At 43.5% G+C, this 23,313-nt stretch overlaps 1 protein-coding gene across 2 annotated transcripts in view; it reads right to left on the bottom strand.

The window, feature by feature from the left end:
• LOC147683683 (uncharacterized) overlaps positions 1 to 23,313 on the bottom strand; it is a 123,920-nt gene that overhangs the window by 65,757 nt on the left and 34,850 nt on the right. For both annotated transcript variants that reach the window (XM_086944071.1, XM_086944070.1), the window contains exons 3-5: positions 22,490 to 22,609; positions 10,026 to 10,142; positions 172 to 246 (exon numbers count right to left, since the gene is read on the bottom strand). In XM_086944071.1, coding sequence (XP_086800197.1) covers positions 172 to 246; positions 10,026 to 10,142; positions 22,490 to 22,609 — 312 coding nt within the window. The remainder of the gene's footprint in view (positions 1 to 171; positions 247 to 10,025; positions 10,143 to 22,489; positions 22,610 to 23,313) is intronic.

Raw genomic sequence — 23,313 nt, 5'->3', positions numbered from 1 at the left:
AATGTACCCAAAGTAATTTGTATTGCTTGGCATTAACTCAAGTTTTTAACTGCTTTTTTGATGTTGTATCTGAAAGTATTGCACACAGTCAACAACAAAAGGTAGATATAATTTCTCTGAGGATTGCTTGTACATTGTCATACACGAAATGTGTGACAAATCGTAACTTACCTGAATGAGCCTTTGTGCTGCTTTCTTCCACTTCTGCACCAAGATGATCAATAAAAATTGTAGCAGGATCATCTTCTTCCTCAATACAAATGTCAGTGTTGGGAAAAGAAAATTAGGAATGAGAAATCAGCAATAGCCACAGATTTAAATAAATTGCGAGTTTATCAGTTCATCGACTGCAACAATATAATGTACAACCACTGATATTTTCCTCAGACAACAGAAGGCATTAGACAATTGTAAAGGTAAGGTTTTTTTTGCAGTGACTAAAGACGTAAATAGGTTATTGTAAGGAACCGGATTAACAGCTAGGACAGTAGCAATGTATGAGCGCTACAGACTTACATTGCATAGTCCCCAAGAATCCAAATCAGGTTTCAATTATGAATCAGGATTTTTAATACTGAACAAAATACTGCATCAGTAGATTTTCTTAGATTTCCCTAGGTCATATTATAAAAACACAAAGTCTTTGGATAAAAACGTGCTTCAATCTATTCAGTAAATAGCATTTTAAATTCTCTTACTGCAGAGTTTTTGTAAATGACATAGTGAGCATGTCTCACTTCTACACAGTAAGCATCACAGTATTTTGGCTCCTAAGCAGCTTTTTAAGTGGCCTAAGTAAGTTAGAAGTAGTCTAGTATCTAGGTCTGCTCTCTAGGTCTTCTCATTTTATTTGGGCATTTCTGAAACGATGTGGATTTTTGTCCCTGTTCTCATTTCACAATGCCTTCTTAAGCAATAACACCTGATCCGGTTCCAGCATAGCTCTCAGTGAGAGAAGTCCGTTTCACAGCTATTGAATCTACTTTAGCATTAAGTGCCTTTATTCTAAGCCAATGATTTTTCTTTTCTTCCAAAAGTACATGGCCCATTTTGCGATAGGCATCAGGGAAGTGTCTGACTAACTCCTGCATTTCCTTCAAAGGATCGTCAGCTAGATTCATCAAAGATGAATGGGCTCGCAAAGGGCCAAATTCCGAGAATCTGGCCCTTTGCAAGCTCAATTTTTACATTTGGGATTCATCATCCCAAATGCAGAAATCGCTAATTGCAAAATCACGAGGATTTGCATTTAAGGAATCTCTATTTGAGATTCCTTAAATGCAATTCATTAACCATTTTTAAATTGCGAATTCGCTATTTTTGGCCGCTATTTACCGCGAAGTCAGACTTCATGGTAAATAGCGAAAACTTAGAAAAATGCACTTTTGTGCATTTTTCTAAGTTGGATGTTACACACACACACATGTCCTTTGGACATGTGTGTGCGCAACATCAGTCTACATTGACATTTCAGGGGTGCTACAGGGTGTCCTTTGGACACCCCTGGCACCCTTGAAATCGCATCCTTATTTGCAATTAGCAAATTGCTAATAGCAAATAAGGAATAACTCCCCATTCATTCCTATGGGCCATGGGCCTATAGGAATGAATGGGGAGTTATTCCTTATTTGCGATTAGCAATTTGCTAATCGCAAATAAGGAGGCTGTAGGAATCGCAATTTATTTTGCGATTTCTACATGAATCCCGATTTGCAAGTCCTTAATAGCGATTCCTTAATAATCGCTATTAAGGACTCGCAAATCGGGACATTGATGAATCTGGCTGCATGTTCCTACCTGGAGAGCTGTCTGAACTGAAGATCCTGTTTTGTGGCCGCACCCACAGCCACACACTTGTCCACCGCATTCCCCTTCTGACTGACCTGAACGGGGAAGAAGCATCCTAAGTTGCCTGAGCTGAGACTCTTCAGCTAGTATTGTGGACCACAAGTGAATCAGGCGGGATCTGGCACCTGATGTAAACCAGGTTATCTGGAGCCAGTTTGAATTTTTTATTGACTCGGAGGGGGGGGGGGGAGGGGGGTCTTAACCCCTTCCTTGCTCATGACGAGCTCAGCTCGTCATGCAGTACACTGGTCGTGTGCTTATGACGAGCTGAGCTCGCCATGAACAATGGGAAAAAAGTAGACTCAGCACATGAGGAAAATCTCCCTAGCAGCGATGGTGTTAAGCATGCTGTGGAGCAAGGGGCGAAATTAGACAGACCTTTCTATTCTTGATAGAGCGTCCACCAAGTTGTAATCTTCCTCCTGGTACTATGTTTATGGGACCAAGGTGACATGTATGGGTAATGCTGCTCGACATCCCTGGTCATGGGCTTGCTTGGTGCTGAAAAGGCCATTCCGGGTTCAGAGGTGTCAGCTACCAGAGTACCTGACCTGTAGGTCAGTGCCTTTTAGGCTTCGCTTGAGGATTGATGCCGAATTTCCTTGACAACAGAGCTCAGCTACAAACACTTGAGAATAGACCCCATTAGGTTGATCCTTGAGCACAGGAGGTGGAACAGAGGTCTTGAGGCATTTGCTCTGCTGTATTTCGAACTCTTCTTCCTTTTCCTGCATCAGCTGCATGACTGATGACCGGGTCCTGCTCTTCTGCACCGAGAATGTTCTGAAGCCCAAATCACTCAGGAACCTCGGGTGACTCCTCTTTCTAGCATTTTGTGGTGTGCCTACAGTGCTTGTGTCAGGTGCATGATCCTATTTTTACACCAAAAATGATTTGCAAGTCGAGCAGCTTGCCTCATTGTTGCCTTGGGACAATCACAGGTTGCGTACTCTATGTTGGTCTGACCAGTGAACTTTTCTGTTACACTTAGAAGAAAATTGGAAAGCTGCTCTTACCATAAAAAAACCTCTCCACGGTCATTCTTCTAATATGAGTCCTTAATGGTGCTGTGTTGATGTCCTTACAAAGTTTACCATCTCATTAGTAGTTCAGCAAAAATGCCTCATCATTGGATGAAAAGTCCTGATAGATAGTAACACAACTAGGCTGGGTCCGCAGAGGTTTTCACACCACTGGGGTTCAACTCCCAATGGCTGGCACTGAAGGTCCTGGCACAGAAACGTTGTCATTCTTGAAGTTGGCTCAAACATCCAAAGGCAGAAGGCTTGTCCCAGAGCAGAAAAGTAACCTGTGAACATCCACACTCAACACTAAATGACAAGAGTATGCAAAGCATGCATATCAACAGCCAGACAATCTACACACATAGCACTTCCTGGATGCCCAAATGCGTTTGCAAATTGCTCTCTCAGGAGCAACTGGCCAGGTGTTCCTGCACCTGACACATTGAGCTGATAAAATTCTATGCAAATCAGGCTGCAAGTGCAGCCAAGCCACTGACCTCATCCAAACCTCTCCTACACAAGGGGAACACAGAATGCTGCACCCTGCCATCCTGCCTCAAGCATACTGAACACCCACCAAAAAACCCTCCTCCTTTTATCACTGGCCCAAAATTAGTGAGGTATTAGCCACACGGGTTTGACATTTCTTGTGTATTCTGACTCAAAATACTGGGTCTACATTATTAATCCCCATTCCATAATGATTAACTCATAACTTCACAGTAGAGAAGGGATGTTTCGGCAATGTCGGTGTTTATATAGCCCTGGAGAAGGTCTCACCAATCAATTGATCACAAGTTACCATTACCTCCCAGAAACCTTCAGAGTAGCTCACAGCTTTGAGTTCATTTTGAATTAAGCACAAGGTCATATTTTTCTTTTAAAGTTAAGGGAAGGCTGTGCTCATTTTACATTATGATCATCAGGCTGCAGACAGCAGGTCCTGATTGTTAGAACTGGCTATTTCGGGTAGGCAAAGGCTGACGCCAAAGCCAGGCAGAAACCACCATTCTAGTCAGGGCAAGGAAGTCACACGCCAAGATAACCTCTGCTCACCCCCTTGGTAGCTTGGCACAAGCAGTAAGGCTAAACTCGGAGTCAATGTGTAAAGCATTTGCTCCAGCGCCCAACAGCAACAACATACTAGGCACACCACAAAAGAGACTCCACACAAGGTTATTATAAAAATAACTTTTGTATTGTAAAAACACATATCAGATAAAAATCACACATGTACATTGTGCCAACTGGCACAGCAACATTCATAAGGGATTATTTACAAGACAGGGCCACATGGGCCACTGTCAGATTCAGATATAGCACTTCTAGAATAGAGAATAATAAACATAAAATGATAATCAAAAAGATCACAACCAGTAACCACTGGTAACAGGAACCAGGACCTTACTAGGACCACCTGTACTAAAAAGGACAACCACCTAAGAATAAACACATTTAGGGGTATACCAGAACACATTAACCATGATACATGAACCACATTCAGAGGAGTAATAAAGAGAAAGAAAAGACACATGATGCAATAACACATTCAGAGGTGCATAATAAATCAATAGCGCAAAAACTCACAATAGAAATAACTATTAAAAAGCATAGAAATCACATTGCGCCAACACTACATAAGCCACTACCTGTGGCAGTCCCTGGGCCAACTGGCCTTGTGGGGCAAAGATGCCCTGAGTCCAAAGTCAGGGTGCGCTGCCATGCAGCGCCAGTCACCAGTGAAGGCCTAAACGTGGCAGCTGCCCACAAAGTGCTGGACAGATGTGGAATCATGAAAAAGAAACTGCGACAGGGTCCTCACTGACCCTTGGGTTCAACTGCCCCCACTGTGGGAGCCACACAGGCTCTAAAACACTTTGCTCGCAGGTAGGAGAGGGCGGGCACCGACAATGTGCCCCGACGCCCCCTCTCACTAGGAATGGCCAAATGCTGGAGCCAAACAGGCTCTTAAACACAATATGGCCCCTCTGAGCCACACAGGCTCTCTCACCAAACACTGTGGCCAAACGTTGGAGCCACACAGACTCTGCAGACAATGTCCCCTCGAGCCCTCTCATGGCTTTGGACAACGTTGGGGCGACCCGCTGCCAACCGGGGCCTCCCTTAACTGCACCAAAGTAAAATATGCCACTACGAGCCTCTCGGGGCTCGTGAAACAAGATGAGGCCCCTTGAGCCTCTCTGGGCTCACAAACGTTGGGGCGACCCACTGCCAACCGGGGCCACCCTGACTCTGCCTCCATTGGCACCGCCAGCAACATCACGGAGCCCCCCCAGCCTTCTTAACTCACCGGGCTTTTCTCGGCGGGTGCTCCTCTTCGCCCGGTCTCCCTCTCTGGGACCGGGTCACTTCACCGGCAACGGGCGGGGCTCTCTCTGCAGCGCGGGAGCCTCGCGGACACCACCAGCTGGCGGCCTGGATTCGCGGCGGGGGCGGGCACCGACCATGTGCCCCGCGCCCCCACCACACTGCTCCGCTCCTTCTTCTGCTCCTCCCGGGCACCTCTTCTCCCCCAGGAGTCTCGCGGGGACGCTGCCTCACTTCCTCGTTTTCCGGGGCTCCCTCAGGTCAGAGGAGCCCCGTAACGGCCGCCATGCTTCTCTTTCCTCCCGCCTCCCAGGCTGCGGGGCAGGACTTCCGGCCGGCCGCTCTGTGATTGGCCGGCCGGCCAAGCACTTCCGGGTCGCCGCGGGCAGCGCAGCGGCCCTCTCTAGACAGGCAGGTGGGCAGGCAAAGTTTCCCGAGGAGTGGGCTCCCTCGTGGAAAGTATAAAATAAAGACGCGAAGTGGGCACTCGCAAAAATAAGTAAATAATCGGGCATAAAGCAGGGTGGCAGCTGCAAAACCTCACGCAAAATGCTTGATAGCGACACGCTCGCTACGGGTGCAAAATAAAGCGCTCTCAAGGGGCATAGACAAGCCCCCAGGAACGACCCCTGAATCAAGAAGGGTCCCAGCATCACAGGTTAAGGTCTCCAGGGCAGAACAAAGTCCAGCAAAAGTCCTCAAAGATGCAGCCAGGCAGGGGGACAGCCAGGAAGAGTCCCCAGCAGTCCATCATATGTCCAGGAGCTGGGCAGGGCCCAGGGATTCCCCTGAGCCCCAGCAGCAGCATGCCCCTGGCAGATTCAAGTTAGAAACAAGAACATTTTGGAAGGGGACACAGCCCCTTCTTATGCACAAAAAAGTATTTGAAGTCCTTTGAAGTCATTTGAAGCAGGCAGTGTGAGAACCAGCCAGAACTGGTTACAGGGAAGTCCCTTCAGTATCAGGGACAGAGGTGACAGTCGCCCAGCGGGAGGTGGAGCCAGCTTTGTAGTTAGGCAGGCACAACCTTTCACTATCAGGTGCCATCTCCTCCCACTTCCCTGGCAGCAGATGCTGCCTTTCATCCATGGGCTGACTTCAGACAACCTCCAGGGCTCTCCAGCCCCTGTCATCCTCAAACCAGACAGTCAATCCACAAGCAGGCCCAGGCAATCTGGGCCAGGCTCACCAGCCAATCACACGCCAGCACCAACTTACACAAATATGCCAACTTCCAAAAGTAGTACTTCTAGACTAGACACAGTCATGCCGCATATATCATTTTGCAGCATTCATTCTCACGAGTTCATACATACCAAACTCGCCCCTGCACTCCCCACACATCAGGAACTACCATGGGCATACATATTCCCCATTCATTCCTATGGGAGGGCAGGTCACTCACCACTCATTCACAGAGAGCTCAAGCACTTTACACTGTACCACAGTGAAAAAGTGCGCAGAGGCCTAAAATCACCAACACCAGGTTCCGTAAACAGGCTAGGAAAAAGCAAAAAGTCTAGGGGTGAACCTGCCCAACGGGCCGAGTCCAACACTGATAACGAACAGCACTCAGTCAGATTTATGTCCAAGACTGTGGCTGGGTCACAGAGGTGAACAACTGAAGGATTGAGGTATTTAATTCTTAAATTAAAGTCCTTATCAACTCAGTATTGGAGCTGTGAACAAAATGATGTTTCTGAATGCTTTTAAATGAACAAATATTGAAATGGAAAGCTACCTTAATGATCAAGTTAACTTTTTGTTTCAATTTTCTCCCACTTCAAAGTGTTGCATTTACAAACAGCAGGCCCCTGCTCCCAGAAGCCAGTAGACACTGTGCCATAAGTATAATGGAAATATATAGCCATTTTATTTTTTAAAAGAGAGAAATTTAAACTGCAGACAAATGTTCCATATTAAGAACTTGTTTGCAGATTATTTTTCAGCACTTAAAATTTCTCCCATTAACAAAATAATATGCTTGTGCAATTCATGTAACGGTGCCATCTATGGCGAAAGGTATGTTCTGTGCAGCAAGTATATATCTCACAGGCTCTAAGTCATCTGAACAAATATATCCCATTCATATCCACACATGTTCATACAACCCAAAACACTGCGCTCTCATTGACACACATGGCAGCCCTTTCATAGTGCACTTAGTCATAGTATTTTGTTAAAACCATAGTATATGCCTCTAGGAGCATAAGGCTTAAAGTCAATAAAGTTGGGTATAGGGTGTCTGGTAACAATGCGCCAGTTGCTCCCAATGATTTTCACTGATCAGAAGTAGCTCCAGCTACAGAAAATGTTGGAGACCCCGCCCTATAGCAATTCTTTCAGTACTAATTCAAGACACTTCAATAAACGATTCCTAGTGTTGAAGAAACTAAGTAGCATCTACAAAATAGTTTGTAGGACGACTACCTTGTTTGCATTCACACTTGTATGCTTCACACTTGTGATAACTCATAATTTCCTTGCCTCAGTCTCTCATGTGAGGCAGTTGAATAGTCACATTTCGCCTGTCTGAAAGTTTGCAGATGTGGGCGACTACTGGCCAATTTTTGGCATCTAAGATCTTAGGTGCACAAAATCAACACTTTGCACATTTCAGTTCCAAGACATTATTCACAGAAATGTGGCACAATTCATAAGACAGACCTTCTCTATGAAATAAGAGATTATAGAAGATAATCTGAGGCTAGATTCAAAGGTTTGCCTACTAGATGCCGAAGGAGCGAATGAAGAGTACTATATTTCGTTACCCTTACTATAATTACCACCCCCTCCTGATGGCAGTGAGGATTAGTTTTATACATTATTGAAAAACGTCGACCAGCAAAGATACCTAATGGTACTCCCATTTGCCAATGAACATTTGACAAGATGCACTGCTGGTAAATAATAAAGGTATGTCGACAAGCAGCACCATTTGGACTTAATGAACCATTCTTATTATCTACTCTGAGAAGCTTATTCTCACTCCACTAAAATAGATCCCAGTTAAGATAAAACCAAACTGGTCAAACATTTGAAGACCAATAGCTCCAAATAAGTTATTGTGAAGGATCTGGAGGGTAGCTAGAGGAGAATATGTGGCCCTAAACTCACATGATTTAATTGAATAGGCCAACATAGGGAGCTATACCTTTTCAGAAAATTTTATATTTTTATCTTCATAACTTTCCAAACATTCACTAAAGGTAAGAGTAGGCAAAATATTTACTTAGCGGTAGAGTTAAGACTAATAACTGTCCAGTGGAGCAACGGCGGACCACTCGTTCCGCACCTCACGCCAGTTCCAGTTACTAAGTTCGCCACGCACGCTACCCCAACGCCAGCCGTTGCGTGACGTCACTGTGCTCCAGATCAGGTAATCGTTTCTATGTTCAATGGGAGTGCACAGCTAACAAAGTCCAGAAGTCCAATGTAGAAATCAACGCTTTATGAGGAGTTATTACACCTGTGATCACGGTGCCAGGCCCGGTGCAATACATGGAACAAGTCAAATATTAACTTAAGAATATTATCTAAAGAAATCGACGTTGTATGAGGTACGAGCTTTCATGATATTACACAGCAACACCCTGATGAAGTCCCCAGTATGGGAATGAAACGCGTTGGCTGGAGTGTCCATGTCTGATGATTTTAACACAATTTGAAATAAATAAACTATTTTCTCATTAAGACTAATAACTGTTATCCATTCTAGAAGGTTTTCAACTGTGATAAGCTGTATGAACAAGAAGCACTACTTAATTACTTAAAATTAAAAGTTTAAATCTGCAAACAATGTGGATATCAGGGGTATATCCAAGGTTTTCTTGAAAGTCACAGGTTGTCCCATTTTAAGTGGCCAGTGCGACATATCTGTCTCTTAACGGAGCTGCTACCCTTTTAGACCAGCACAGAAATCATTTTGTACAGTAAATTAAAGTTGTCATAATCACTACAGGAATCCTTTGTAGTAGAGAGTACTATTTCACCCTATCCTAACACAGCCAGCTCAGGAATCCTCTGTGGTTTAGTACTAATGGTTGATTCTTCAAGAACCAGATAGGAATCCTTTTTGGTAGAGTACAAATGTTAAATCTTTTCAGAGCCAGCACTGGGGTCCTTTGTGATGTAGCACTAATGTTTAATTCTTTCAGAACCAGATAGAAAAACCTTTTTGTATAATACAAATGTTAAATTATTTCATTGCCAGCACTGGGATGCTTTGTGGTGTAGTACAAATATTTGACTCTAACAGAACCACTGCAGAACCCTTAGGTGTATGCTGCATATACTTAATCCTTTCAGAAACACTGCAGGCATCCTTTGTAGTTTGATACAAAGTTTGAAACCTTCCAATAGGACTACTTTATCAGTTTAGGAACTACATTAAAACTACTGACATTATTTTGTACTTTTGGTATCAGAGGTGCACAGTGTCTCAGAGATAGCATTGTATGCACACTCTGGAAAGGGGTCAGAAAAGTAATATTCAAACATGTTATTGTAATTTATAAAACAAATTTACAAACTACAATTGTTACCCAAACAAATTACTTTCTTGACTAATGAGACTAGATACACACTTTCTGTCAGACTGGTCTATAAAGTTAAAGACAAAATAATAGTTTGATAAGTTAATATCACAAAGCCTTCCTGGAATTCACAGATGCATGGCACTTTACAATTATCAGTGATCTGCATTATTCTCTGTATGTGCAAACTTGTTTTGGGAACTGAAGTGGAAAGGAGGAGAAGCATTTGTGATGTATCAAGATGAAGAAAGCTACAAATTGCTCAGCAATTCCTGTATTCTTTTCTTACCTCTGTTAAGACAGTCGTGACTTTCTCTCTCCTCTCTGTCCTGTGGATTGTTGAGATGGACATTTTGCTCTCTTTTCATGTTACAGAATCGCTCACCAGGATTGGGAATTGAGTTACCTAGTGTATAAAGACACAAGATGCCATAAATTACCTGAATGACTGGGTGCTTATTAATTTTACACTCCTATTGAGGTTTACTCTTATTCCCCAGTGGTGTTTTTCTTTCTTTCTCTCTCTCTCAGAGATTTTCAAAGTTCTATGTTCATTTTGTGTCAATCTGTATTTACTAAAAGTGCTTTGCTCCATTAAATTTCTTCTTTCTCCGTCCTCCTCTACCCTCTCACCTACTCCTTTAAACCACAACCCCCACCAAAAAAAACCTCATCACCTCACCTACCCCATGGGCCCACTCCTTTCTACCCTCTGCCCAAGAACTCATCTGTATTTGTGTAGTATTAGAGGCACTCTTGTGGACTGACACCCTGTGATGACCTTTGACTACCAGTATTTTAATTGACTTTGGTATATTATATTATCCTAGCCTGAATGTACAATGTCCTGCATGCGCCTTGTTTCCTTAAAGGTTTATTTATTTTAATCTTGCTGTCTTTCAGTGGGAGCTGTCACGGAGTAGGACAGCCTTGTCAAAAACAGAACATGTGGGATGTACATTTCAAAGCATAAGAGGGAGAGAGAGGTATGGAATTTACTTTTTGGTCTCGAAGTGCAGTGTTATAAGCAATGGTGCACAAATGTGCTCTGTGTTGTACAATGAGAGATGAAGTATGTGATGCTATAACCAGTGGTGCACAAATGTGCACTGTGTTGTACACTGAGAGATGAGATATGTGATGCTATAAGCAGTGGTGCACAAATGTGCATTGTGTTGTACATTGACAAGTATTATGCAGTTCTTACTATTGGCTTTGACATGGCCTCATGTCATCCTGAGTTCTGACTCTGCCTCGCTTGAGCTTTATCTGCGTGCACAGCCACGCTTGCAAGTTGTATGGGTTAATCCCGTTCACAGATTGTTTTTGTGAGAGATTGTTTAATGTACCCTGGAAGGCTTTGTGAGCTTCAACAAGATAAAGGCTGGAACATGCAAGACTTTAGAGGGAATGTGAGAACACCATGGAATGCTTGCTTGGAAGCTGGCCAGTCCTGGTCAGATTCCCTTGGCGCTGGGGGAAGGTTTCTCGAACCTTCTAGTGCGAGTTTTGAGACAATGAAGATGGGGTTTGTTGATTGTTGAGTTTGGGTGCTCACCTACATAGTAGACGTACTGCTGTAAGACAAACAAAACTTGAGCCCCGGTTGAGAGTCCAAGCTAGCTGTGAACGGGCCCCCCAGCGACAATTGGCAAGGATGTTGAGTGAACGTTTGGCTTGCTGGATGAAATAAAGCACCTTGACTAAGCACCAACTTACGGGTCTGCTCTTTCGTCATTTGGGACTGGGCTGGGGCGGCTGCCTCGAGTCGGTTGGCGAATTACATTCATATATATATATATATATATATATATATATATATATATATATATATATATATATATGTATATATATATATCTATATGTGTATTTGAATGTTCTCCATTTGGCACTTGGGAAAGTCTTTCTATTAGAGAGCATTGTGTAAAATAAACCCCAAGCCGTATTCTAAAAAGAGTCTTTGCATTTTGTAAAATAAAACCCTTTTATAAAAGGTGTTTGTTGTTTGTCTTGTGTTATGTTTCCTGCTTCACCATGGGTTTAAGCCACTGTGTGGGAGATTCTGTATTATCTGAAAGGCGAAGCAAGATATTTGGCGTCACAAACAAGATTCAACAAGTGCAATTTCAAAATGGGAAGGTGCTCTCTAAAATGCTGATGTTTTCAGTTACAGAGTACCAGATGCCAATTGAGTTATTTGAGAGGGAGATTGCCTCTTTTAAAGAGGGAAACCAACTTGGTATTTCAGACAAATTAGTGGTGTCATTTTGAATGAATTGCTTAGCATGTATCAAAAATGTGAACATTTGAAAAAAGAATCTAGTGAACTGAAAAGAGAGTTAGCTGATGCTCAGTTTGAAAACAACGCTTTGAAAAAAAGAGTTAAACATGTACCAAGCTCCGAAGCCGTATGTTTTGCCAGGCTGTTCAGATAACCAGGGTGGTTAATTTGTGAAAAATGTGGCAGTTAATCTGCAGGTTTTACAAGAGGATTTAATTAATTCTATTGAGGACGTTCCACAGACAGAAATGAATTTGAACCGAGAAAATGTAAATGTGCAGGAAGATAAACAAACCAGCCTGTTTATTATTAGCGATCGTTGGTTGCAGTTATAAATCAGACATGTCAGTGAATGATGAACCTGCGATTTTGAAAAAAGAAATGCAGCAATGTGCTTTTGAATCTGCAAAACAGACTGTGCAGTGTGTTTTAAACATGTGGTCAATACAGAAAGGTGACATTATATTTGATGTGATACTATCAGGAGCAGTGTGCTACTTTTAGTAATTGTGAAAAACAAGGAAAGAAGAGTATGCTTTTAGACGTGTGGACTGAAACATTTTCAAATGCTGGAGAATATTTTGTTTGCACTGTGACAGACAGTGGGCAGATGACAATAAGACATAATGTGATTTTGACTTTTGAATTTTCTCAAATGCAATGGGAAGAAGCAAATGTGATTAAGTGGCACATACAGACAGAAACTGCAGTTTAGCATGAACTTTTGGTAAGGTCCCAATAGAAAGTTCAGGTGTGGTGCTTGAGGTGTCTGAGACACAGGATTCCCCAGTGAAGTGGCAGATTTTACTGCAAAGCGCAGCTACTGTGTATGCTCATGGTCCTAAACATTCACTAGACAGAACCTTTAATTCCCTTACAGATGAAAAGGCTAAAATCTTGGAGACAGAGGTGGTGACACACAATTCTGATTTGGTGTGCATGACTAAGTGCAAGTACCTAGGAGACAAAGACCATAAAAATAGGTGGGCAGAGAATGAGGGGATGCATATTACCCTATGTATGTATGTATGTATAGGCATTTATATAGCGCACTACTTACCCGGAGGGTCCCAAGGCGCTTCGACCGCTGCGAAACCCTTCCTGGCTTCCCTGAGAGATGGTCCCTTAATGGGTATCTCCAGGGTGAGACCAGGCATCCCGGCAGTCTGGTGGGGCCGTTAGTGAAGATGAGGCAAGCTAATGCCCAGAGTTGCCGAGTGTGATCGCTGATCAGAGTGGGCACCAAGGCGAGAGAATTATCGAGTCCGCTGACCCTGGTCCAGAAACCTGCCGCGCCGGGAATCGAACCCTGGTCCCGGGCCTTCCTCTGCTCTCGGGTCTGCCGCCTCTAACCAGTGAGCCACACTACTTCACCCTAGACATACTTAGAACTGTGATTCCTATGTGTCAGTATGCACAGCGCAGACCAGTCCCACAGAAGGTGGGGGGCGAGTTGAAGAAAGGAAAATAACCAGAGCAGACAGAGCAGATGGATTGCCTTGGGCTTATGCTAAAAGACAAAAGGGTGCACATATTCAGCAGTGAGAGGAAAAATATTCAGGAAGGAGCCTGCCCCAGCCTTTCTTACTGTGCAGGGAAAAGGAGAGTTTCACTCCAATACAAGACTTCAGAGGCCATAGTGAGGGAAGAATTCTCAAATAATTCCCCAGAGCCAGCAGAGAACTGTGCAGACAGAAATTATAATATTGTGCCTTCAGACCCAAAACAGAGAAAGGAAAACTTTGCCTTTTTGAAAAATAGTTTTTGCAAGAGGAGTGATGCTTGTTTTTTTTTCCAGATCATACTGCGACGTGTTGGTGTACCTGATGTTGCTGTCCTGCGAGTGGGTGCCAGTGACTGTGTGGCCCCGTGTGGGTGTGGTACCCCTTCCCTCTCCAATCCTGAAGAGATCACCGTACGGTGCAAGCTGACATCCTTTGGCTGAACAAACCAGACAAACTAACCAAGCGACTGATCATGGACTGATTACATAAACATGAAGAAAAATGTTCACAGTTATATTTTTAAATGCAAGAAGGATGTGTCCCTTTCACACAGAAGGGCATTATTTGTTCTGCAAATGCTGGTTAATTTGAAGAGAAAAAGAAAATTGTGAAATCGAAATTGAAGAAGATGTTTTTCAGTATGACGATGATGATGTTGCCTTTTTTTAGCACAAAATATATTCGTTTGGCTTCTTTAACAGTAGAAGTTCCAGAAGTAGTCATTTGTGACATTAGGAGCATTATAGAATTCATATGCTTGTTTGAATTTGTGCATTCATTTTGTGTATCCAGGTACACTTTGGAACATTGCTTTCATTGGGCAGGTACTGTCTAGTACAAAGTACCCGGCACTTTTTTATATTGAGAGAGTGTACCGGCACTTCTCAGTAACAAGCAGGTACTCTGTTACAGAGTACTTGGACTTCTATTTATCCATTTCAAGCACTGCTTTGGAATTGCAAAATATCATAAAAAGACGTCAATTACAATGTTTTTCTTTTTTGGATCCATTTCACAAGAAGAAAAGAGAGGGGGAGAACGGTTTCTGAAGTCAGGGTTATCAGTAGGAGAGAAGCTGCTAGACAAAGAGAGGGAAGAAAAGGGAGGAAGAAAGAAAGGGGGAGGGCAGTTGAAGCGACAGAGCAGACACAGTCAGTGTATTCGGTGCGCAAGAAGGAAAAGACAGTCCTTTTCCTTATCTGCGCCCCTCCCGTCCCGGGGCTGGAATCCTAATTCTTGACTTTATTTCCAGTCGAGCCTGCAAGCTGGAGAGAAGAGAAGCGATACTTTGCTTCTCTCCCTCCTCTTTCATAACTATTGTAAATATTCGAGGAAGCAGGCAGCTTATACGGCTGTAAGGTGCCGTTTCACGGGGTGACCTATGGGCGCACAGCCAATAAAATGGCATCATTTTTTCATGCCTACCGGGAGAGTGTTATTTCGCGGGCAGTTTGGTAAATATCGCGTCCGTCGTGCTTGCCAGCTGATTTCGCAATTTTTTTGTGAATCGCGAAATCGCGAAATGCTGGAGGGTCTGACTAATACATGGTCGCCATCACATGAATTGCTAAAGATGTAATATAATTCATTAAACACAGAGGTGTTGGGCAATACACAACAATGGGGATAGGTGCTGAATTCAACTATTCTGTTGCCCACAGGAACCACGCCGACGAGTGTTTCGGTGTATAGACCCGTCCGGGTCACACCTTCGTCAGGGCGACGATGAACCACGAGACCGGACTTGTCGTCGTGGATTTGGCATCTACCCACTTTGGAAGACAACGCAATTAACCAGTCCAGACTGATCATATCGACCATACTGATGGTGATCATGTATTAGTGGGAGTGTGCATGTTTGAATTTTGAAAGAATGGTTGTATGTTGTTTATAGAGTATGTGGAAGTGTGAGTATGAGAGTTATTGTGGATTGTGTGGGACTGCATATGTGATATTGAATTATAAGTGTTTTTATTAAATTGTGAGAGATGAACTCCTATTTATTTATATTTTTGTAGTACCAATACATGAAACTTTGAAATAATCTAAATGAATAATAAACTTGTATAAGAAAATGGTATGATGGACTGTTCTGATATTTGGCTCTGAATGGTGGGTGTGGCTCCATTGACTTATTAGGATCCCTCTATGGGACCTTTCTAAATTCCAAAGGCAGGGTTTCTGGTTCTGACTGTTCTGATCTAATCAGCTGTATTCAGTACATTTGCCCTGAAAGTACTCAGAGGACTGTTATGCAGCCAGAGCTGGTGTCTGCTTGATTGTCAGGTCCTTGAGATGAACGTAATATAACTTGAAGTCTTGCCTGCACAGAATAAATTGTGTCTCTAACATGAAGATCCTAGAAGTGAACCTGCCTGCTGAGAGAGGGAGGAGCTTGACAACCCTGAAGTTAGTGTGATTGTCCAGGAAGAGCTAGAACTGGATATATGATGTTACAACGCGGACTTTTACTCCGCATACTGTTACAACGCGGTTTTTACAACGCGGGTCATGTAACAACGCATGTATTTACAACGCATTTTTTTACAACGCAGGTACCTTTACAACGCAGACCATTACAACGTAAGTATTGGTAAGTATATATAAATAAAAATAATATAATAGTAACTTAATTTTAAAAGTATAATTTAATGTAATTTTAAATAATTTAATTTCCGTAAATTAAATTACATTTAAATTAATGTTACTTTATTTTTACCCTGTACCCCTGTACCCCAAAAACTCAAAACTGACCCTAAACCCCAAAAATAATGCAAATTAATTTAATTTAATTTATTTGCTATTAAATAATTTAAATTAAAATTAAATATAATTTATTTTTACCCTGTACCCCAAAAACTAAAAACTGACCCTGAACCCTAAAAATACCCCTTTACCCAAAAACCCAAAACTGACCCTGAACCCTAAAAATACCCCTTTACCCAAAAACTAAAAACTGACCCTGAACCCTAAAAATACCCCTTTACCCAAAAACCCAAAACTGACCCTGAACCCTAAAAATACCCCTTTACCCAAAAACCCAAAACTGACCCTGAACCCTAAAAATACCCCTTTACCCAAAAACCCAAAACTGACCCTGAACCCTAAAAATACCCCTTTACCCAAAAACCCAAAACTGACCCTGAACCCTAAAAATACCCCTTTACCCTAAAACCCAAAACTGACCCTGAACCCTAAAAATACCCCTTTACCCAAAAACCCAAAACTGACCCTGAACCCTAAAAATACCCCTTTACCCAAAAACCCAAAACTGACCCTGAACCCTAAAAATACCCCTTTACCAAAAAACCCAAAACTGACCCTGAACCCTAAAAATACCCCTTTACCCAAAAACCCAAAACTGACCCTGAACCCTAAAAATACCCCTTTACCCAAAAACCCAAAACTGACCCTGAACCCTAAAAATACCCCTTTACCCAAAAACCCAAAACTGACCCTGAACCCTAAAAATACCCCTTTACCCAAAAACCCAAAACTGACCCTGAACCCTAAAAATACCCCTTTACCCAAAAACCCAAAACTGACCCTGAACCCTAAAAATACCCCTTTACCCAAAAACCCAAAACTGACCCTGAACCCTAAAAATACCCCTTTACCCAAAAACCCAAAACTGACCCTGAACCCTAAAAATACCCCTTTACCCAAAAACCCAAAACTGACCCTGAACCCTAAAAATACCCCTTTACCCTAAAACCCAAAACTGACCCTGAACCCTAAAAATACCCCTTTACCCAAAAACCCAAAACTGACCCTGAACCCTAAAAATACCCCTTTACCCAAAAACCCAAAACTGACCCTGAACCCTAAAAATACCCCTTTACCAAAAAACCCAAAACTGACCCTGAACCCTAAAAATACCCCTTTACCCAAAAACCCAAAACTGACCCTGAACCCTAAAAATACCCCTTTACCCAAAAACCCAAAACTGACCCTGAACCCTAAAAATACCCCTTTACCCAAAAACCCAAAACTGACCCTGAACCCTAAAAATACCCCTTTACCCAAAAACCCAAAACTGACCCTGAACCCTAAAAATACCCCTTTACCCAAAAACCCAAAACTGACCCTGAACCCTAAAAATACCCCTTTACCCAAAAACCCAAAACTGACCCTGAACCCTAAAAATACCCCTTTACCCAAAAACTGAAAACTGACCCTGAACCCTAAAAATACCCCTTTACCCTAAAACCCAAAACTGACCCTGAACCCTAAAAATACCCCTTTACCCTAAAACCCAAAACTGACCCTAACCCCTAAAAATACCCCTTTACCCTAAAACCCAAAACTGACCCTAACCCCTAAAAATACCCCTTAACCCCAAACATATAACATTTAAAATATAACTATATACTTACCAATACTTACGTTGTAATGGTATGCGTTGTAAAGGTACCTGCGTTGTAAAAAAATGCGTTGTAAAAACATGAGTTGTAACAGTATCCGCGTTGTAATGGATGCGTTGTAAAAGTAGTGCGTTGTAAAAAATGCGTTGTAACGAGTAAACACCGCTAGAACCATCTTCATCCCCTGTGGTGTGTGGGCCGGCCAGAACAGGAAGACTGAAGATGAGCGATCTGGGTCCCAGACCACCTTGGGCCTAGTCTGCTATTATGAATGGTTCAGTACAGGAACTGCAACAACAATCTGTGCCTGAGCTGACTGTGCTGCTGTATTGAAGACCTGTCCCGGAGTGAACTAGCCGCTGCATGCACGAACTGCACCCAAATGGACCATGTCACTGCATTGGAGACACAGTGCCCTGGGCAGGAAACATTGTATCACAGGCAGCGCATGACTGCCATTGCGACCTCTGATTCCTGCTACCCAATTGTCATTTCAGTCAGTCAATAACTTTATTTCGGCCAAGGCGGCCATAGAAGTGTCACATACATACAATACCGTACAAACATAGTGTTAGACCCGTCTGCCTCTGGGAGTGTCTTTACTGTTAATTATTTATTTTGTCCCCTTTGGCCTTCCAGAGGATCCAGTTATTTATTCTTTCTTATGTCCACCAGAATTTTTCCAGTATTGTCGCAGGGACTAGGTGTTCCTGGAGCCCGCCATTTTTCTGTGGGGCCTAGTTTTTCCTCAGAACCAGATACTGCTAGAAACTGAGACCTAAGATGGTGGCTACCAACTGTCAAAACGGTCACCTCAGGTTTCCTGACCCATTGGACAACATGGGGAAAGTTCTGGAACCCTCTAGCAGGTTCTAGGGGTCCGTGGCCAGCCTATATAAGGTTGAGTTCAGGGAGGCCATTTTAGGTGAGAAGTGACCAGGACAGGCGAGAGGCGAACTGCTGGGGAGGTCAGCGCTTTCACAGGATAGATCGACCTGTGGGCCGGCTAAATTCTTGTATCGACGCTACCCCTCTGGGTCTGACCGAACCTTGACCTAGGAGCTTGACCATTAACCCTAAAGCAAGACCCCACACCTAACATCTGAAGTCTTGTATCCAGGGAAGTAACTCGAGGACTGCCTACCATCACGGAATTACAAAATCTTTGCAAAATTCTGTTGTGGAGGTTGTCCGGTAAATAATTAAGCCGCAACGTGTGCGCGGATCTCGCACTTACTGTGAGGAGAAGACGAGGTTTCACTGGCATACCAGCAGCGTGTGGAGTCCCTTCTCTGCGGGTCCGTGGCCGAAGGCTGCTGAGGAGGAGGAGGGGCTCGTCGGAGGTTCCTGGAGAGAGAGAGGGAAGCCCCGAGTGACGTCGGAAGGCGGAGCAGAGGTGGTGTTCCAAGGCAGGAAGTTGACAACGGAATCGGAGGAGGCGTACCAGCGTGAGGAGAGGCCGGACGAGGAAGGCGGAGCTTGCCACAGAAGGAAACGGCGTCGGAGGGAGGCTGGTAGAACGCGCCACTGAAGTCAGACCTGCGTGATAGAGAACCGGAACTCTGCGACCACCGGGAAGAGAGAAGCAGCTGCGGAGTCCGCTGTGGAGACCTGCCCCATCCTCCTGTCAAGTTCAGGACCAAAGCCGGAGCACGTCCGGGATTTGGGGAACATCCTCCAAACCCTCAAGTAAGTGGGGAACTGTACGCTGGCAGCAGGAAGAGAGAAAGTGGACTAGCCGTGTCCGTAAAGCGAAGGGGTGAACAGGAACCTGTTCTGGGTTGAGCTGAGCTGTGGTGTCAACGGCTGTCCTATTTGACAATCCGAGGGTTACCAGCAGGAAATAGACTTGCTAGAATAAGTACTGCTAAAGGTGAAACAGGAAGAAGGAACAAGGTTCTATGTGAACTGTCAACCAAGTCAATCTGTTAAACAACTAGGCTACTGAGCTGAACTGGTGGTGATAGAGCAGCTTAACGACAATATCCTCAAGAGTATAACAAAAGAGATAGGTCAACTTCTGTGGGAAGGGAGCTGTGGTAAGAGCATTGTAGATGTATAAGTAATTTGCCTGTCTTCTTCCTATCATACAGCCTACGGAAGCGGGTCACAAGAAGTTGTGGGGGTCAGGCTGCTGTCCTTCTGTGAACTCATGTTAAGGTTGCCTTCATGTGTCTAAGGGTAATGTACATGACAGGATTCTAATTGAATATTAACCTAGTACTGTGTCCTATTCAGGAGAAGTCATCCATGCTGTGAGGGGATAGAGTGCCATTGTTGTGGCTGAGAAGTCACAGTTAAAGTATAATTGAAAGCAAATGTATTGAAAAGTGTCCATTGAATGTAAAGACGCTTATTGTACTAAATGTATACCCTACTATGATTTGAAAGAAAAACAAAAAGGAACAAAGAGATATATTTTATAAAAGGTACTGGTATTTTTCTAAACTGGTGTGGCGTCCTTTATTTTTAGTGATAAGACATTGGGTTACTGTGAGTGGGTTTGTAAGCACTACACTAAAGACTTGGAAGTTAGCTGTTTCCACTCTGTGCCAGGCTACCCTATGTAGTCTAGGTTTCCTAGGTCTAACACATAGTAAACAAACAATTATAAAAACAGACCATTACAGAAAAGGCTTTTTCTTCTTGTGGTCCAGCTTTCCTAAGACACCAGGCATGAAGGTGTCACAAAAGTACATGTGCATAGGATATATAAATTTATGACCAAATTACACAGGGGGAACCTAGGTTTCATGAAAGTCTGCCCATCCCCCAGTTAATATATAGGAACCTTGAAAGTCCCCATGTCTAAAGTGCTTCAGGGACTAGGGTTTCAGTGCCCAATTTCCAGAGCTAGTGCGGTTCAATTATCTAGTACAATAATAGTTAAAAAAGGAAAATAATAAAACCAATTAAATTCAGAACCAGGAGGTGTAACTGCAAAAGTCTCTGACGCAAGAAATAGCAGCATGACCCGTTATGCAGTGCAATTTCAATAGTCATACAATACTTATTAAATAAAGAAAGAAATACATACATATTTAAGATCAGTTAAAAAATGGTAAAAGGCAAGTGAATTACGGCTGATGCATCGTCAAAGCATACCTTCTACTAATCCACATTTTGCCTAGGAATTGCACATACAATTAACACGCTGGAGTCAGATTTTAGGATACGTAGTGCATCGCTATGACAACATGTACCTAGCTGTTTGCAGATGGGGGCTAACCACCCGGATCTCCAATTGTGGTACCTAAGACAAGCAAAGAGTATGTGACTGATGGACTTGACTGCGAGAGCAGCCGGGACAGGTCACAGACACAGAGGGGTGCTTGGACCAGGAGACAACAAAAGTGTTAAGAGGTAGGGAAGCAAATCTAAATTGCATGAAGAGTTTTCTATCCTGGGCATTTGTGACAACCTCCAAATATTGTTCAGAAGTGGCTTCCAGTTTGAACTCCATAAAGTCGAGAGTCAAGCGGCCCCCGATTGGATGGAAGATAAGGGACTACGCCACCGAGTCCCAGTAACGTTTCTTAAGTTTGGCTTTAGTTGGTTAAGATTCTGGGGTGTTGTATCCCAAATGCCTTCCATCCCTAGAGTGGACAATAATGATTTCACCCTGTTTATCCAGCCAATTTTTTTGTGGCAATCTACCATAATGACTTCATCCAGAGCAGCAGCATGTTGATGTAACTCAGGGGTGCTTTTTATAGGTAGCAAAACGTAGCTGAGCTTTTTACACAATCATAAATCACCCCATATCACATCTCACCGGCTGCAGAGGGGTGCTCTGCAGGAGGGAGCAGAGTGATCGCACCCAAACCCAGAAGCGGGTACATAAACAGAAGACGCCTGGGTTTTCACTGGAGTCCTGCAGGCTATCAAGGATTCTGCGCGATATTCTTTGATGGTACTTGAGGAGTCTTCTGCCCGAAGTTGGGAAGAACCTCCAGCCGGCACATCGCCACCAGCAAAAAAGAGGGGTAACATGCATTCTGTAGGTGCCCACCTGCCTCATGAGGAGAATTCAGACGATTCCCGGGGGCGAGAACTGTAACATGGGTATGGTTTAAGATAACTGCGAGCACAAACTATTCAAAGGGCGAGCTTGAACCCAGAAAGGGGGGTTCCGGTTTAATTATACAAAGGAGATATACCTATGAGAGGGGGGACCAGGAGTCAAGGTGCAGTAGCCTAAGAGCAAATACTAAGTAACTGTATCTGTAGCCTGTTCGGTGAAGTATTCATTTATGAGCATTTATTAAAGTACTTTTCTTTATCAATTTAAAGTAATGGATTGGACAATCAATTATTGCACTGCAGAGTCAATGCTGAGTTCTGAGCCTACTCAGCACCACACTACCTCCTGGAGACTGCTCACCATCACTACCAAAGTGCTGAATGTGTTACAAATTTCCAGAGCAATAGTATGATGAACCCTAGGACACCAGAGGCAAATGACCTCCACCCCCACAGGTGAGGCAATTAGGCTGCACTTCACCAGTTCCCTCCAAAGGGACCTGACACAAATTAAACATACACTCACTGTGATGATTTTATCCGACATTGTCCGATTTGGGTTAAAGTGCCACTGACTTACTTATGAAGCCATTAACAAGAGGTCTTCTTTCAGACTCCTGGCTGTCCACAGACTGCATCTGCTGCATCTGCTGCTTTCCCTTTGCTCTCAATGAAAGGACAGTGCTGGTAATGAGAGGACCTGTCAATAGGAGAAAATACAAATTAATAAAAATTTCACTACACAACAGCTCAGTATGCATTAGTAAGAAGTGTCCCCTGTTATGTAATGTTAACTGTACTCAAAGTCACAAATTAAGTTCCACACAGCATGTCTGGTTAAGTAACATATACTCCTGGAGAGGAAGTGTGACGTGTGCTCTCATCCTTTAACCATTTGCATGCGGCGGCGATTCTGCGCCTGTGCGGCAAAATCGCGAGTGGGCGGATTCATGACAGCCCCCAGCCCTCATCAGCACACGAGCACCACGGTGCATGACGGACGGGGAACGTCATCAGCATGCAAGGGGTTAAGACTGAGACATATGAAGGACTTTGGGATTTCCTTCCCAAACACATAATTGGCTCAGGTGCATCACACGGTTATAAACAGCTTTAAAGTTTATTCAGTTACAGTTTTTGGGTTTATTTACTTTGCAAATCTGTTCAATGAGAACATTATCAGCGCTCGGACACCTTATAAATGTTATTAAAATTATTCAAAAAGAGTGATAAAGCGGATCACATCACGGAGAAGGTCCTGCAGAAGGTTGGGTGGGTAGGTCTTCGGGTCGGTTGTCGAAGCTGTTGTGGATCACCTGGACCTCCTCCAGCACGGTCGCTCCCTCCATGCTCCCTGATCCCAGCTCCTGTTGACGATCTGGCCGAGACTACAGAGCTGTAACT

This window comes from Lissotriton vulgaris, chromosome 11 (genome assembly GCF_964263255.1).
Source record: "Lissotriton vulgaris chromosome 11, aLisVul1.2, whole genome shotgun sequence".
NCBI classification, from domain to species: domain Eukaryota; kingdom Metazoa; phylum Chordata; class Amphibia; order Caudata; family Salamandridae; genus Lissotriton; species Lissotriton vulgaris.
This window is presented reverse-complemented; position numbering and strand designations above follow the sequence as displayed.